The sequence below is a fragment of the Gymnoscopelus braueri genome (genome assembly GCF_963280865.1).
Source record: "Gymnoscopelus braueri genome assembly, chromosome: 18".
NCBI lineage: Eukaryota > Metazoa > Chordata > Actinopteri > Myctophiformes > Myctophidae > Gymnoscopelus > Gymnoscopelus braueri.
The window spans coordinates 17,785,657-17,802,594 of NC_137618.1; the positions used below are offsets into that span (position 1 = coordinate 17,785,657).

General features: G+C 43.5%; 1 protein-coding gene across 2 annotated transcripts; it reads right to left on the bottom strand.

Annotated features, from left to right (window-relative positions):
• Positions 1-4,459: 4,459 nt before the first annotated feature.
• Positions 4,460-16,777, bottom strand: cpap (centrosome assembly and centriole elongation protein). 2 transcript variants are annotated; one of them, XM_080456639.1, is made up of 19 exons: positions 16,658-16,777; positions 16,330-16,471; positions 15,392-15,836; positions 14,572-14,695; positions 13,928-14,144; positions 13,553-13,658; positions 12,448-13,191; positions 11,139-12,060; positions 10,384-10,513; positions 9,218-9,383; positions 8,852-8,983; positions 8,547-8,687; positions 8,232-8,325; positions 7,856-7,998; positions 7,643-7,726; positions 6,984-7,124; positions 6,811-6,895; positions 6,489-6,609; positions 4,460-5,452 (listed from the first exon to the last, which is right to left on the bottom strand). In XM_080456639.1, exons 3-19 carry the CDS (start codon positions 15,806-15,808, stop codon positions 5,236-5,238), a joined length of 3,984 nt encoding a protein of 1,327 aa, XP_080312765.1. In that variant the 5' UTR covers positions 15,809-15,836; positions 16,330-16,471; positions 16,658-16,777; the 3' UTR covers positions 4,460-5,235. The 2 variants fall into 2 exon arrangements, with proteins under 2 accessions (XP_080312765.1, XP_080312766.1); XM_080456640.1 differs by lacking the exon at positions 16,330-16,471 and having other exon boundaries at positions 16,658-16,765.
• Positions 16,778-16,938: the final 161 nt, after the last annotated feature.

The following is a 16,938-nucleotide window of genomic DNA, read 5'->3' on the forward strand; positions in this document are numbered from 1 at the left end:
GCGTGCGTGCGTGCGTGCGTGCGTGCGTGCGTGCGTGCGTGTGTGTGTGTGTACAACGGCGTGTGATTGTCCGACTAGAATGAGGTAAATATAAATGAGGATATGCTTGCGTTGCGCGACACCAGCTTTTATAAACATGCCCCAATTGCCCTATGCTTCTGCAGACTGCTTGTCTTCCTCCTTTCCAGTGGTTCCAAGCAAATTAACCCAATTATCCCCTTTCAACTTGATATTGTATTCTGCCACTTAGGTAGAAAGGCATTTTGACAAGTATTCACAGAAGCATACACCACTACTCTGTCACTGTCAAAGTTCATATATGTGTTCCGCCTGCTATTGAACCACCCTGTCTCCAGGACCTGCCTGAGACAATCCACCACTGAAACGCAATTCATCGGTTTCAGTGGTGAGATGATTTTTTAGATGTATATTATGAAAGCAGTTAAGCAGTTCCCTGCTGAGGAACCGCTGAGGAACTGAGCCATACAGTACTGTATTCAAGGAGTCCTATAGCAAAGCGTGTGAAATGTAACTGAAAGTTCTCTGAAAAGATTATGAAATATGTTTATATATAAGTTACAGACCCGTAAGTGTCCATTTGGTTCTTAATTATAGCTGGGGACCCTCTGGACCCTCTGTCAATGGTCCCTTTTAGAGATACATTGAAATGTTCTCATCCTCCGTAGCGAGAGGGTTGAGGGGCACCCACTGCCCTAGCCGTCCAGGCGCATACCACATAAAGGCTCTAAAGCCTGACAGCGCGTCGTGGGTTTGAATCCCGATCCCGACGACCTTTGCTTCACGCTCCATTTCCCTGGTGAATGTTGGGGTCGATAGCCATGAATGAACTCATGTTGCTGTTGATTCAAATCTGATCTGTGACCTTTGTCAAAGACCGCCCCACCCACTCCTGTCAGTCAACTCTATTGTGGTGTGTGTGTGTGTGTGTGCGTGTGCGTGTGCGTGTGCGTGTGCGTGTGTGTGCGTGCGTGCGTGTGTGGAAGTGTGCGTGTGCGTGTGTCTGTGTGCGTGCATGTGTGTAGTGTTGTATGACTGCTGCAAATACACTTTTTTGTGATTTCACCTTTATAGTACAGGCCATTAGGCATGGTCACACCTTCTCTTCTAACATTCAAAATGGAAACACAATAACAGACAATAACATCCTCCACCTAGCCTTCATTCTTTTTGTAAACAAGATTATAGGAATCCTAGCAATATATGAAAATGGTGCACTCCTATTAGAGGCACAAATGATTACTCTAATCAAAACACCCGCAGAAACATGAAAAACACGTTACTTTGTGGAAACACAGTTGGACTTTGGTATATAGTATTCCTCCTGTCTGGGCGAACAACAGAGGGTCATGCACGGTGTAGCCTAGCATTCATAAACATCACTTCCTGCAGTGAAAGTTCATTCCAACATGGGAGAATCTCAGCGTTCCTGAGTGATAACATTCCCACATTCCCAGGGCTTGGACAAGAACAGACACTCAGACACTGGCAGAAGTTTCCTGCCTGCTCCTCCCTGTCCGCAGGGCTCCCTGGATTGGGAGAAAAACGGACAGGAAAGAGCTAGGATTACCCTGACTGGGTCTGCTGCTTGAACCAGGAAGAACCAACCCTACCACCCCTCTCCTCTCCTCACTGGGGAGTTTACATAGGAGAACACAGCCAAATCCTCAGTGTTCATTTAACCCTGAGAGTGTACAAATGTAACCTAATGGACCCGTAAGGGTCCATTAGGTTACATTTGTGCACTCTCGGAGTTTGGATTTTGTTCTGACACACAACACACACACACACACACACACACACACACACACACACACACACAGTTGTGAGGTCTGCTAAGAATTCAGTGGGGCATTTTTCTCCCGTCTGCCAGAATGACCCACCATTGAACCTAAAAGTGCACTCCATTGACCTTATGTTGTCCGAGGTCACTCCAACGTTCAACATAATCAGCCTTGTTCAACAGACACTTCCTTGTGCAACAGACAACAGACAGTTCCTAAGGTCAGTGGTTCTCAAAACATTTTCATGTCAAGGACCCCTATATAAATACGTATTAGGCCCCAGACCCGAATTTGAAAAGACCTTGTGCCAGGGATTATTTTGTGCATGTTTTGTTCCCCATAAGAGAAGATTTTTTATGTTAGATTAGATTTAGTACAGAATTCTACAATTGTCTATGTAATTCTCTTATACTGTACATTCTCTCATTTGGCTCATTTCTAGTCAGTGAAATAATAGTGATATCAACCACTTTAAACCTGGTGTCAGTTGTCATAGGTGAACATAATCAAAAATAGTGAAAATAGCAGATCTACAAGTTGTTCTATTTTTTTTACATTTCTAAATGTATAGCGATTAGCGAACATAGCCTAGGGCTTGTGTTTAAAATGTTCTGGGGACCGCTGAGACATGCTGAAGGAAATCTAATAATATCAAATCTAATCATATATTTATATGGACCACAGTAAAAAAACATTATATTTATTATATTTTTATTTCACCTGCAATATGAACTGTCATGGCAGATCTTTGACAAACACCACTCAAGAAGATCAATTAAACTCACATCACATCCCCTTATCTTGGTGCTAAACCAAACTATAAAACACAGTGAATTAATTTAGGAAAGGAAGGCTCGCAACTCACTTTTTAATGCTCCATATCAAAAACCTGTATCACTGACATTTAAAGTGGAATCTCTTGTATCTCTCTCTCGTACATACAAATTAGTCATTTGCCCCACCTTGTGGCCAAGGGCAGTACCAAAACTGCACAAAAGCTGGATATAAAGCTACTAGACATACAGTATTTTCATATTATATCCAATAAGTTTGTATGATAGACAGCCATCTTTCAGCCTAGTTACATAACTGCAAATTCAAAAAACATAAAATGCAAATGTAGCTTACAGATTTGTTTTCTTCTTTTTGATGCCACCCTTATTTAATGCAGAACCCCTTGATCGGCTTCTGCCAAGGAAAGAACATGATTGTGATCACCCACACCCCATGGGCTGCACAAAGAATTGAGTGCCATTCATGTTCAATGCAGGAGAACATTTTCTTTTTATAAGATTTATTTTTGGCATTTTCATTGTTTTACTTATTCAGGTAGCTACAGCGAGAGCGAGACAGGAAACAAGGAGACGATATGGGAAAGGAGTAGGACATGATGCAAGGACAATCAGGCCGGACCTGAGCCCAGGCTGCCTGTGCAAGGCCGAGCATTATGATACGCGTACTACCGGTCCAGGCGAGCCACCAATGCCCCAATGCAGAAGAACTTGATCAAATTCTGTTGATCATCAATGTGATAGCCCACACCACCTTTGGCTAAATTAATGTTCAATTTTCACACATTTGTTTATTGTACTACAGTATGTTGGCTATAATATTTCTTTGAAGGCTTAAACGGTACCACACTGAAATGAATTGTAAAAGAGTATTTACAGAAAGAGGCTTCCACTTAATTTATGCTCAGGTCTCCATATTGCTAGGTAGAGTTCATAGTGGCATACTGTATGTTCATTCCTTTATTTGGCTTAGATATTCTGCTGTCTTCCAGGGTGACACTTTGGGTTGGTATTTAAGTGAATGTTTGGATGATTTGCTAGTCAGGGGGAAAAAAGAAACGCCTGCAGCTTTAAGATTTTTCATAGGTTTCGTAGACAGCTTCATAGACTTGTTTGACAGCACTGCCATCAGTGTATGTTATATTCATGTGTATTTTCAGACCACTTAACCCTCAATACTTAGAAAACGTGGTCTACAAGCTTGTAGATGTGCTATTTTTGGCTATAAAGCTCTTCTTAGAATAGGGATCCTATAGGGTTCAAGTGGTTAATGTAACAAAATTATTCTATCAAAGATTTGGTTGGCACCCCTGTAGTAACTCTGAGAACCCCCTGTTGAAGACCCGCGAGACCCCTCGTTTTTGGCTGCAATGCCGTCTGAAGGATGCTATTCAGCAATTCGCCGCTAGGTGGGGCTGCATGACCACACTTCCAACGCCTATATTTTCCTGGCGATGATTACTGTCTGTGTATGCCTGCATGCACCATTATGCATTATCCAGACGTTGTTAATGGTCCTGGCCTGTCGGTTGTCCAAGGAAGAGACGCGGATGTGGTAACTGCTGAAAACAGCTTTCAATGGTGTGAAAATACTCCCTCGCTGGCGCTGCAAGTTAGTTTTCGAACCCACAACCTCCATGGTGGTGGGCAGGGACTTTACCACTGCGCCATCCGAGCCCCCTTTTTTTAAAAACTGACTTTTAAACTATTAGTGATATAATAAAGATGACTCTCCTCTCAAAAGCAAAGGAAATGTAAAATTTATTTTTACAAACAAAATGTACAATCAGCTAAGAAAATAAATATGTATTAAACATTTATACAGATAAAATCACTAAACACAATGCATACTCAAGCCCCCACACACACACACACACACACACACACACACACACACACACAGAAATGGCCCAAGATTATCCTGGAGGTCCGTTTTCTCTGTGCTGCCATACAGTACAAGGATTCGTTTCCTAGCAACATTGTACTGTGACGGTCTCTGGAATGGGAACTTGAACAAGGTCATGACACGGGATTTTCATCCTGGTATGAAAAACTACAATTTGTGGCATTTCTAAATAACCAATACAATTTTGCAGTGGATTTGAATTTCCTGCTTCACCAAATAGAAAAAATAAAAAAAAGTACAGAATAGAAAGATTATGCCATGGCTGCAAGCGATATGCTATAAAATGACTGGAAGAACGTTTTGTTTATCAGTTCAGATGTTTCCTCACATACTTCATATTCCAGTTCTCCTGAACGGATCCTGGGCCACTGGTTCTCCATGTGGGATCCAAGGACGGATCTTCGTCAAATGGACCCGTCGGTTCCATTTGGACACTCCTTTGAGTTAAAGCTCCATTCTGGAACTTGTGTTTTAATGAATAAATAAATAATTGTAACCAATCTGTATGGCAGAGGATGTTATACCACGACTTCATCTACAGTGGTTGGAGGTGGTCTCTCTACTCTTCCATTTAGACTGGTGTCAGGTAGGACACTGGTTGACAAGTAGTACTGCCTGAAGTGCAATGTCTTAAGTTAAATTAGCAATGATGAATATTTCACAGTATAGATTGGGGTCCAAGAAATGAAAACTTAAATTCAATGGCCTAATGCATATCCAACTGGGGTCCTTGAAATTAAAACGGTTGAGAATCGCTGTCTGTGGCGATCTGGTCCAGGACAACATTACCATCTTTGTCTTTGATTCGGACTCGTCTGTTGGGATAACGCGTCTCTTGTCTGCCGTCTGTGTAGACCGTCTTCACCGTGCCGTCTGGGTACTCTCTCCTCTTGTACTGGGCTGTGTGGACCTCAGTCTCCCCAGTGTTGAACTGGATCTCCTTGGTGCCGTCACTGGACAGGAAGGGTATTCAGAGTATGGGAAATATATCAATACTATTATATATCCATATCATTATATGAGACTAGATATCATCTGGGATATTGTACGGTATTTCCTAATACACATTGTACAGTAATTATTCACCAAAACTACACTGAGCACATCTAATGTCATCACAAATTGTATCACAATCTATTAAGTGATTTTGTTTCACAAGTACATTTAACTACAATACACTGCCACTGATTTGCTGCATAAATCTGAAATAGGCTACTTTAACAAAACGTATATTTTGCATGTACAGCTCGTTGCGTGTCCTGACGGTGGGTGTGGGAGTAACCCTGTTTACTGACCTCGAAAATCTGACCCTGCCAAGTTGTATTCTACTGTTAATGCAAAGTAATTTAACCCATTAACCCTTTAAGACCTGAGGCCGATTCTACCAATGCCTTCTAAATCAGTAGTTCAACCTTTTTTGAGCCAAGGACCCCCTAAATGATAAGTATTTTTGAGCTTGTATATCTGCTATTTTTGAGAACCACTGGTCTAAACCACTGTTCCTAAGAGTTGTCTGAAAAACGTATGTTGTTATATACAGTATATAGTTCAAATCTAAAATGACACAGATGCTTTCCCGGTTCCAATGACATGAGGCCGCTTCTACAAATGTCTTCTAAATCGTTTTCTGAAAAACCCATGTTTCTATATCAGTGGTTTTCATCATTTGTGTTCATGTCAAGGACCCCCAAAATTATATGCATTTGGCGGTGGACCCCTATCTCAAAATATGTTGTTCCAGGGAAAATGTTTGCTTTAAAAATGTATATATTCAAGAGTTGCACATATTTTCAAAATTTATAAAAAATAGCAGATCTACAAGCTCATAGCGCGGCACAAAGTGACGCGCTATGAGCTTGTATATCTGCTATTTTTGAAAAGCCAAAGTAGAAAATAACGGTTAAAGTCTTTAAAATCTAAAATGACACAGATGCTTTCCGGGTTTTAATGAGTTAAGTCAAGACGTGTTCCAGTGTTCTCCTGACTTACGGGTTGGTTTGTATGATGGTTCCATCTGTCAGAACACTCTCCACCCTGCCGTCAGGGTACAGGGTCTTTACAGTGTGGTCTGCGAAGGTGATCTCCTTACGACCGTCTGGGAAATGTTTCTCTGGAAGGAAAATAGTGATTTGTCAACCGGAGCATCTTTATGATGCTGTCACCATCTGTGAATGATTTTGTTACTGAAATGGAGAACTGGGCATTGAACAATGCGACCGGTGGCTGGCTGTGAGTTTTTATTTTGAACACAGTTCAAGCAAAAACTGTGTGAGAAAGAGTGCGTCGATGACCAGTCTTCTTTGACGCTCACCAGTCTGGTTGTTGGAGAATTGCAGGATCTCCATGCCATCTGGATAGGTGGTGTGGGTCGTCTGAGCCTCAGCATAGTAGTAGATCTGACCGAGGAGCAGAGTTAGTGTTGCAACAGTTAACTTAATTATATTATGACCACAACGGTGCATCCTTTAAAAACATTCTGCTCACCACTCTCTGGTCAGCCATAACCTGCTTGGTGTCCCCATTGAAGAAAGTGACCTTTACAGTCTGTCCATCGGCTGACAATTCCTTCCTGGTGCCGTTTGTGAAGACAAGGAGCCGTCCACCACATGGAAGGACAGTCTCAGTCTGAAGAAAAAGACACAACTCAATTCGAACAGGTTCTTTTCTTTGAGAAAGACATTAGTTGAGAGGAATACTGTGAGATTCTGCTCTTTTTTCCCTCTACACCTATACCTCTTTGCCTCGCAAGCTTGTACATCTGCTATTTTTTGGCTCCTCAGAATAGGGAAGCAAGGGTTCAAATGGTTAAAGTAAAAAAAGATTTGGCGCCGCCCCTGTAGTAACTCTGAGGACCCCGTAGGGGTCACAGACCCCCTGTTGAAGACCCCTGTTCTAGAGACAAGCGTCTTAACCACATGAACCCTAGTGTCCCTATTCTGGAGCAAACATTTAGAAACAATTAACAAAATAGCAGATTTACACGTTTTTTCTGAGCTTGTAGATCAGCTACTTTAGACAAAGTGATTTGATGTTGAGGGAAAAAGGAGCTTACCTAGTATAGATCCCTGGGGGACACCTGTTAACAAAGTATATAGGGTTTAAGTGATTAAAACTCTGTCCCACTGATGGATGTGTATCCTCACCTTGAGGTGTGTGATAAGTTCCTGGTCAGACTCTGGTTCGCTGGGCACTGTTGGTTGTTCTTCACTTTGCACACAGACTCGTCTCTGTGAAATAGAATGAAACAGGGCGAGATTTGAATCCAAGATGGTGCCCAGTGCCCTGCCCACGTGATTATGTTAAACTGTGATTCAGGCTGTGAGTGTGGTTAATTTTTTTGTGTGTGTGGTTCTTACAGGGGATGTGTTGTTTATGGGTTCCTGGCTCTGTGTTTTGTCCTGGGTTCTAGTCGTGGATGCAGGCCTCTCCTCCATGCTCCGACCAAGGTCTGCGGAAAGACATGCAGGGGCTGAGGACTTCCGCAGGCTGCTCTTCATACCTATTAGGAATCACAACATAGTGAGCTAAACCAGAGGAACAGCACTTCAACACCATTACTGGACGCAAAGACATGTCATACTGACAAACTTAAGGATCGGTGCAAAGAGGCCAACAATATTTCAAAGGGAACATATTTCAGGACGTTCAGTGACTTCTATAAATGTACCTCGTAAAAGCTGTGCTCCTGTGCTATATGAATACAACATTTTCATCATAATTAAAGATCAGAACCTGTAGCAGCTAAACTGGGCTCTCTTAGGCTCCCTCGAGTGGCCGCTGTGGAACTGCTCTGTGGAGGGCCTCTGCCTCTTGTGTCAAGTGGGCTCTGGACACACAGAGAAGGAAAGGAGAGATTAGTGACGACTCAGAGTAGTAAGATCTGAATGTGTAACTACAGTTCCTAAAAAGGTCTGTGCATGGCAAATGAGTGTGATCATTTCCACGTGTTGATTGGAGTCTCTGGGTTGAGAACTTATTTCACGTCTTGTGATGGAAGACAATTTGGTTGGACACACAAGTTAGGTACAACTTAGCAAGCACACTTACTGCAAATTTAACCCCTTTAGTTGCAGCAGGCACACTGCTGTTCTCAAACATTCTGGGGCTTTCCCTCTTGTCTTTGTCCCTCTCTCCATCAGATTGGCTCTTCTTCCAGGCACTGAGGCGGAGTTTCTCCAGTGTACTGACCTTCGTGATAAGGGAAAATTACAAAATAAAAGTTCAGAAACAAAAGCAAACTAAAAGTGGACAGTTCACTCCCCCTATAGTCGTATAGGATTTTCTGCGGCACGCGGCACGTGCCCCCCCCCCCACTGAAATACTGTGAAAGAAAGTTCAGTTGAGTTCAGTACCTCCTCTCTGAGGGCCATGTTCTCAGAGCTGAGGGAGTCTATCTGCTGCCTCAGGCGGCTCTGTGTCGAGGACCAGCGGCTCTCCTGTCTCCTCAACTCGTCCTGCACGGAGCTCAGCTGCTGTTTTAAGGCCTGGGGGGGTTGTTTTCAATCAGTGATGTGGAGTATGCAGACCTATACTAAATCATTGGAATATTAATCACTTAAACCCTATATACTTCGTCGTATGACAAATAGTTACAATAGCCAGCCTACAAGATCGTCTATTTTAGCCATTTCTGAAAATGTTTACAATATTGTTTTGCCTAATATAGGGACCCCATAGTTAAAGTGGTTCAAATGTATGGGAGTGTGTTTCTGCCTCACCTGGATCTCCTCTCTCTCCTTCTTGTCTGGCATGGCCCTCACTGTGGTGGCGTGTCTCTCAAACACCCGGCGCTCCTTCTGCAGCCTCCTGCTCTCCTCCTTCTTGTACTCCTCAAACTTGGACATCTCCTCCGCCTTCCTCTGTTCGAACTCTGCATGTTCCTTCCTGCACAGGGAGCACACACACAAAAACCGTACAGTATGTACAATATCATACTTGGCTCCTTTAGCGGGTCACTATTATTCACTTACTTACAAGTGTGAGAACAGAGTAAATGGCATGAACCCTAGTCATCAATAGGGTAATTGGTCACGTAAGTACAGTGCTTCATAGGGACTCTGATTTCAGGTAAACATCAAATCTAGCATCCGTCTAAACAACATGCCGTATTTTCCGCACTATAAGGCGCATCTGAGTATAAGGCGCACCTTCAATAAATATATTATTTTCATATATAGGGCGCACCGCATTATAAGGCGCATCCGCACTATAAGGCGCACTGACGGTGCGGCTTATAGTGCGGAAACCAAGGGAACCAATGTTGATACATATATAAGGCGCATCGGATTATAAGGCGCATCCGCACTATAAGGCGCACCGTCGGTGCGCCTTATAGTGCGGAAAATACGGTGCTATAGCCACCAGAACATTTAACTATTGTCAGACTTGCTTAGGAGGATAGAGCATAGTGTATCATAAAATCAGGATCCTCCTCAATATCATAACATCACTTCCATTGTCAAGGATCTGTGACCAAACATGACAGTACAGCTCTTTCTGAATGTTGGCAGCACAACTATGGACAAACTGAAACTAGCTGTGAAGGCAGTGTGACAACTGATTATGTCAATGGTCTGCATTTTTATTGTGCCTTTATCAAAAGCAGCGCAAAAGAATAATATGCCCAACCCCAACCTGTGAGAATATTTTTAGAAAACCTACAAGATGCATAAGAAGTGTAACCATATGAATGACACAATAATCAAAATCGATAATATATTGAAAAATGTATGAAAACCCCATTGTTACAGATTGTACACTGTGGTATACAATGTGTGTAAAGGACACAATGTGTGTACAGGACATTCCTTTTTGGTTATAACTCTGGATAGTAACAGACAGCGGTGTACGGTTTGGGGGGGGGGGGGGGGGGGGGAGTTGGTACCTGAGATTTTCTTGTTGCTTCTCATTTTCCTGTCTGAGTCTGGTGAGGGCAGCGTTCTCCTTCTTAAACCGCTCAATCTCCAACTCCAGCTCCACCAGCCTTTCCCTCAGTCTGGACTGAACCTGCTTGCCTGGACACAGACATGCAAGCACACACATTTGAAAATGAATGGACCACACCACATGACATAAACTACTAGTGGCTAGATCAATAAATGACACTGATTACAGCGATATCAGCTGAAAAGGATATGTCAAAAAAGGACAAATGTATCATAAAAGTACTTGATACAACTCATGCAGCATACACCAAGTAATCTGAAGCCAAATCATAGTAGAAAAGGTCTATACTTACACCATTATTTTGTGAAATTCTTCACCTTGTTTTTGAAAATGTTCGCAAATGTGCACCCAGACCTCAGGCGTGTAAACACGGAATTGGGGAAGATTTGACGTTCTTGTCAAGTAGAGCGTTAACTAATTAATGGTGTAAATATAAGTATTTTCCACTCTGGGTATGTATGCTGCACACAATCTGTAAGGAGTAACTGTATGCAAAAGTTTTGCTCTTTTTGAAAAGTACTGGTAACCACTGACTGTCAAAAATAGCTGATCTACATGCTCACATCGAGTAGATGGGATTTTTTTTTGCAGAACATTCACCTATTAAGACATGCCCAGAATAGAATCGCTAGGGTGCACGTGGTGAAGGTAAAGTGTATGCAGTAGGTTTTTGCTTAACCCCGTTTGTCTCACCCGGTGCGTCTTCAGCCCTTCCGACCTCAGTAGCAGCTGCAGGTTGAGGGTTGGGGGGTGCAGTCTGGGGTTTGGGCTTCAGCGAGGGGAACAACCTCGTCATGAGCTGGGAGGTGGGAGGAGGAACAGAATCCAGCTCCTGAAGAGCAGAGCTGACAACCACACCCTTATCTAGCCCTGCCCCTTTGTTCATCGCCACCTTCCTCTTCAGAGCCCTCTCCGGAGGAGAGGTCCCATTGGCCGTCGGCTTGGAAACAGGGCTGGGTCCTCTACTGTCATTGGACAGGCTGCTGAGGGACTCCTCAACATCATGCCATGTGTCATCGTCATCGAACACCAGCCTGTCCCGCTGGTCGTCTTTGTCCTCTATCAGCGTGGAGTCGTCAGGGTTGCTGACGATGCTGTCAGTCTCTCCATACTCGCCTTCCGTCGCATCTGAAAACTCCACGAGGCGCCCGCTGCTGTCGTGGTCCTGGTACGACCGCTTGTCGTATGGCGGGTTGGCCAGGGGCGCCTGGAAACAGATTTGGTTGCTGGGAAATGTAGGCGGTGGGGCTAGTTGAACTGCTACTTCCTGATCTCCGAACTCGGAGCCGTTGCAGAAAGAGGCGTCGGATGTTCCTGTTCTGTGCATGCCGTCGTTCCCGTCATCCTCTTCGTCTTCATCACCATCATCTGCGTCGATTTTATTCTTCTGCAAATCCCTCAACTTGGGAGCCAGTACTGCATGTGACTCTGAGGTGTTGCTCTTACAGGTACCACCTCCACCACTGCTACCAGTGCTACCAAGACTATTACACCTTTGCAGTGCCTTAGGAGGGGACGGCCTGGGGGATTTGATGGGTGTGGACGAGAGGCGACGCTGGTGGAGCAGCCCCTTGGCGGCCAGGAGCAGCCGGTGTTTCTGGTCCATCTGAAGAACCTAAGAGTAGACGAGAGCAAAGGAGAGTCTGTAACAAATCAGCCAGTATCAGTCTTACGGTCAGAAAACACAATTAAGAAACTGGGAGGAGAAACAACATGAGAAAATGGTCAAAACCAGTCCACTCTGTACCAGGGAACACAGATTGCAGTTAATTTTCTAATGTATTCTATTCAGGGTCCAATCTGTCTGGGATTACTACACAGATACCATATAAACAAGAACTACTCTGGAAAGAACCCAATAAAATGTTAACAGTCATCAATACTACCAATAAATAGGGTTTCCCTGGTGGCTGCGTTCAAATCCAGCTTGCATCATGCTACATACTGTACTCTCTCATAAAGAAAATGTATTCCTAATTTAGCAGGTGAAAAGAAGAGTCACCTTCATGACGAAAGAGGAGTTGGAGGAGAAGGAGAGCTCGTCAGCAGCCTCCTCCAGCAGCTCAAACTCTCCCAGTTCCATGCTCTCCATCTGCCGGGCAGAATCCCAACGCTGCAGCTTCTCTTGTAACGCCAGCTCAAAAGAATATTCAGGCACACCCTCATCTTCTCCTTGGACTTCTTCCGACTCTGTTTGCCTCTGTCTGTCCTCTCTGGTGCCGACACCATTTTGGCATTTGCCGCTGCCTCCAGCTGTCGCTGCGACAGCCACCACTTCTTTGGTGACGGCGTTTGGAGGGTACCTGTTTTGAGTCCCGGGTTTCCTTGGGGCCAGAGCTGAATGACCTGTTCCCACCGTGTTTTGTCTCTGGTGGCTGCCCAGAACCTTGGTGGTCCTTGGCGCCACCGGTTTGCTGTTGGTTCTGACCTCTTGAGGCGGCGAGCAGGGACCTCTGGGACGGTTTTCCTTGTTGAGTACAGCAGTTTTGCGCTGGACAGGAAGTCGTTGGGCTCCGCTGTTGGTGCTGCCAGTGCTGGTGGCTTTCTGGGTCATTGCAGGCTCTGACTTTCTACGAGTGATTACTCTGTCCCGGAGTTGCGGATTGGGCTCTGTCATCATCTCCCTGTTGTTGTTGTTGGGTAAGGAACCTTTGTGGTTGTTTTTAGTGAATCTGGAAAGGCCCTCGCCTCGCCTCAGAAAGGCTCTCTTAGGAGGAAATCTTGCAGCCTCTGCTACATTTTGCCTCTGTGGGGATCACAGGGAAAGAAATGTTGAAGAATTTGAAGAATTAATAATAAAAAGAGGAAAATAAAAAGAAATCTGGAATTTATGATTTATGATATTTACAGAGATATACAAACAATGTTATGGGGATCCATTTAAATAAACAAATGAATGTGAAAGAGCACAAAATTAGGATTACAGTATTTCACGATTGGGCTATGGGAAGCACACATACCATTATTAGCTAAATGACTCACTGAAAACAGTGAGAGTGAAAAAAGAAACAAACATCTTTGTAACAATTCTCATGTGGTCTGAAAAGTTTTCCTCTATACACACAGCCAAATCATCACACACAAAACATTTTCAGATTATGAGTAACCTGTTGCTGCTGGGCAGACTTCAGCCTCTGTTCTTCCAACCTCAGCTGTTCCTCTAACAGCTCCTCAAACGTCTGGGTCTGACCTCCAATGCCTGGCTTGATGGGCCTGGAGAGGGACACACACACATGAAGGTCCATATGCAAACATATATATGGGTATATTACGCATGGCTCACACACACACACACACACACACACACACACACACACACACACACACACACACACACACACACACACACACACACACACACACACACACACACACACACACACACACACACACACACACACACACACACACACACACACACACACACACACACACACACACACATATATATAAATGCACCATTTACCATAATTTACATTTACCTGTCATGTGAGTGTTTCTCTTGATCTCTGCGATGGTCTTCAGTCATAGACATGCCATTATGGGATACTAATGTTGAGTCATAGTCCTCGTCATGACTACTAGCATTAAAGCTCTGTTCTTGGTCATCTTCTGTGGAGCTGAACAGGGCTTCTCCGCAGGGAGAGCCAGCTTGAACGGTGCTCTCTTCCCCTTCTGCTCCCGACAGCTCTGAAATATCTGTGTAATGTGGAAGATCATCAGATCAACACACATTGACATTGAATATGGATAACATTAACATTTATTTATGGATAACATTGACATTTAGATATCACATTTAGGAGTGCAACGGTTAATCGAAATAATGTATTTAATTTATAATATTTAATTTATTTATTTTTATTTTTGAATAAAATAGCAAAAATGGCAGATCAACAATCTCACAATGGCTAATGATGCAACGTGTTTGTAAGTTTGTAGATCAGCTAATTTTTTCTTTTTTTCCTACAACGAAGTACAAAATACGGCTTAATTTGTTAATAATCAATTTAGTTGATGAAGATTTTTTTTTAATCATATTTTCATGTTGATCCATGAATATGCAGGGCAAATAGAAATAAATCAATAGTTGCAGCCCTGATAACATTTAAGTAATGCTATTTACCAGTTCCACAGCGCTGTGACCCATTGATTCCCAGCAGCCTTTGCTGTTCTTCCTGCAGGCGGAGAAGCTCCTCAAGTTGATGGGCTTTGAGCTGTTCCTGCATGTGTTGCTGCCACTGACGCAACTGCAGCGCGCACACACACACACACACACACACACACACACACACACACATACACAGGGTGGGATCACATGACATTCACTGACTTCCCACAAAATGACAAAATCATACGATGTTAAATAATATGTCCAGAAATAATCAAGATGGATAGATAAATCTCAAAGCATATAGAGAACAGGCAGAAAGACAAACAGATCTTTATAGATCCCACAACTAGGGAAATTCAGTTGACATGGATATGTTTTGCCAATATAATTGGGAAAATCATCAGACGTTCATTCGGACACCAAAATCCATTTTTATACTGGACTTGGACTTTGATCAGAAGAAGAACGAGTACCAATATGACCCCTGATGTGTCCCTCCATGCATAGAATTCGAATGAATCCGACACAAGCTGTCAGTAAAACTGTACGTGGGTGTCTTGATCCCAGTGTTCTCACGCGATGGACATTTCCTAGAACGCAACTACTCTTCCTATAGCCCATAATCTCCTTAAGCAGTGTTTTTTTTTTTACATGTAAACAGTATATTTGTAGAACCTAACCTACATTTAGACAATGCAAAATAATAACACACTATTTTCAAGTGCAAATTACTTTAAGTAGTACAGTTACAGTGGTACAAAAGTTAGTATTTTACGTGGTAAGAACAAAATAAAGGAGAGTGTTGAAAAGGTGTAAGAACACCTGTCCTTACCTGTTCCAGCTTCATCCTCAGGGGCAGCTCCTCCGATTGGTTTGCCAGGAGCTCCTCTCCAAATGAATGTTGCGGTGGCATACGATGCATGCTTTTAAACACAGTTCTTTCCGATCGGGCCGGTGCGACCTGCTCTGCCACCGGTACCACAGCATCCACGCTCTCACAGCAGCTGCTGCTGGGAGAGACAGGCAGCGGGGCGAAGTCCGAGGCGAAGGAGTCGTTGGGGCCCATCATGTCGCCGGGGCCCATCATGTTGGGGCCCCGTGGTGGTGGGGACCTCCACGCCGCGCTGTGCCGCAGAGATCCAGATAGGACCGGGGAGGGGTTTAGGATCACCCCGGCACGGGAGCTACTTGGCATCCAGCGGGCGAGGAAGTCTGACTGCGAGTACTGCAGCCCACCTGGAGATGACATCACTTAGGAGGACTCAACAACCGGCTGCCTAATCCAGGATTAGAAACACAGATTATTAGTGACAGGTTAACCCATTGAGACCTGAAGCCGATTCTACATGTCTCCTAAATCTCAACAGTATTCTGAAAAACGTATGTTTCTATATCAGTGGTGCTCAACCTTTTTCATGTCAAGGACCCCCAAAATTATATGTATTTGGCCGCGGACCCCCATCAAAATATTTTGTTCCAGGGACCCCCAGAAGCAAAGATTTGAGTTAAAAATGTTCGCTTTAAAAATATATATATTCAAAGATTTGCACACATTTTCACCATTTTTCAAAAATAGCAGATCTACAAGCTCGTAGCGCGGCACTCGGTGCCGCGCTATGAGCTTGTATATCTGCTATTTTTGAATAGCCAAAAGTGTAAAATAATGCTTTTTAGCTCAAATCTAAAAATGACACAGTTCTAGGTCTCAATGGGTTAAGAGAGGTCAACCGTCCAGTCAAAACTTTCAAAGCATTTATAGAGTTAGTTTACCTGGAACTATCTATGGTTTAGTTCAGCTCATCACACCAGTCCAGTGCAAGTGATCATGTGGCAGTTTAAAAGGAGTGTTTTGTTGCTCTGGCAACAGCAAACGTTTAGGCATGTCCCATGAAGATAACACAAGGGTGGATGCCTGGTTAAATAAATATTACAATGTCATATAACGAGTAAACTGCAGTCTGTAGTACAAATGCTCGAATGCAAACTCCCAGTGTTTGTGAAACACATAGTTTAGCTGTAACTAGTTATAGACAACAATGACAAGCTCGGAAAAGTTGCAATAATAACAACAAACTATGTTAAAACATGCGGTAGTTACCCGTAACGTTGCAGCAGAAATGATTTGTTTCTTTATATAAACATCGAAATAAAGTTTAAAGAAAGACAACTATAGGACGGGATTCGAAGCCTACCGCCATAGCAAAACAAAGCCCGCGAGATGCGGAAATGGAAGCAGTGCATGTTGGGTAATGTTGTTTTGGCAACTCAAAGCATTGCATGCTGGGTAATGCTGTTTCGACAACTCAAAGCATTGCATGCTGGGTAATGTCGTTTTGACAACTCAACGTAACAGATTCGCTTTTCTGAGTTCGCTAGAAG

Excerpts from the sequence above, each read along its gene's own strand:
- cpap (XM_080456639.1), bottom strand. The coding sequence starts at position 15,808 with ATGTCATCTCCAGGTGGGCTGCAGTACTCGCAGTCAGACTTCCTCGCC. Across the intron at positions 13,659-13,927 it reads GAGAAACACTCACATGACAG|GCCCATCAAGCCAGGCATTG; the intron begins GTAAATGTAAAT and ends GTCCCTCTCCAG. Across the intron at positions 9,384-10,383 it reads AAGCAACAAGAAAATCTCAG|GAAGGAACATGCAGAGTTCG; the intron begins GTACCAACTCCC and ends CTCCCTGTGCAG.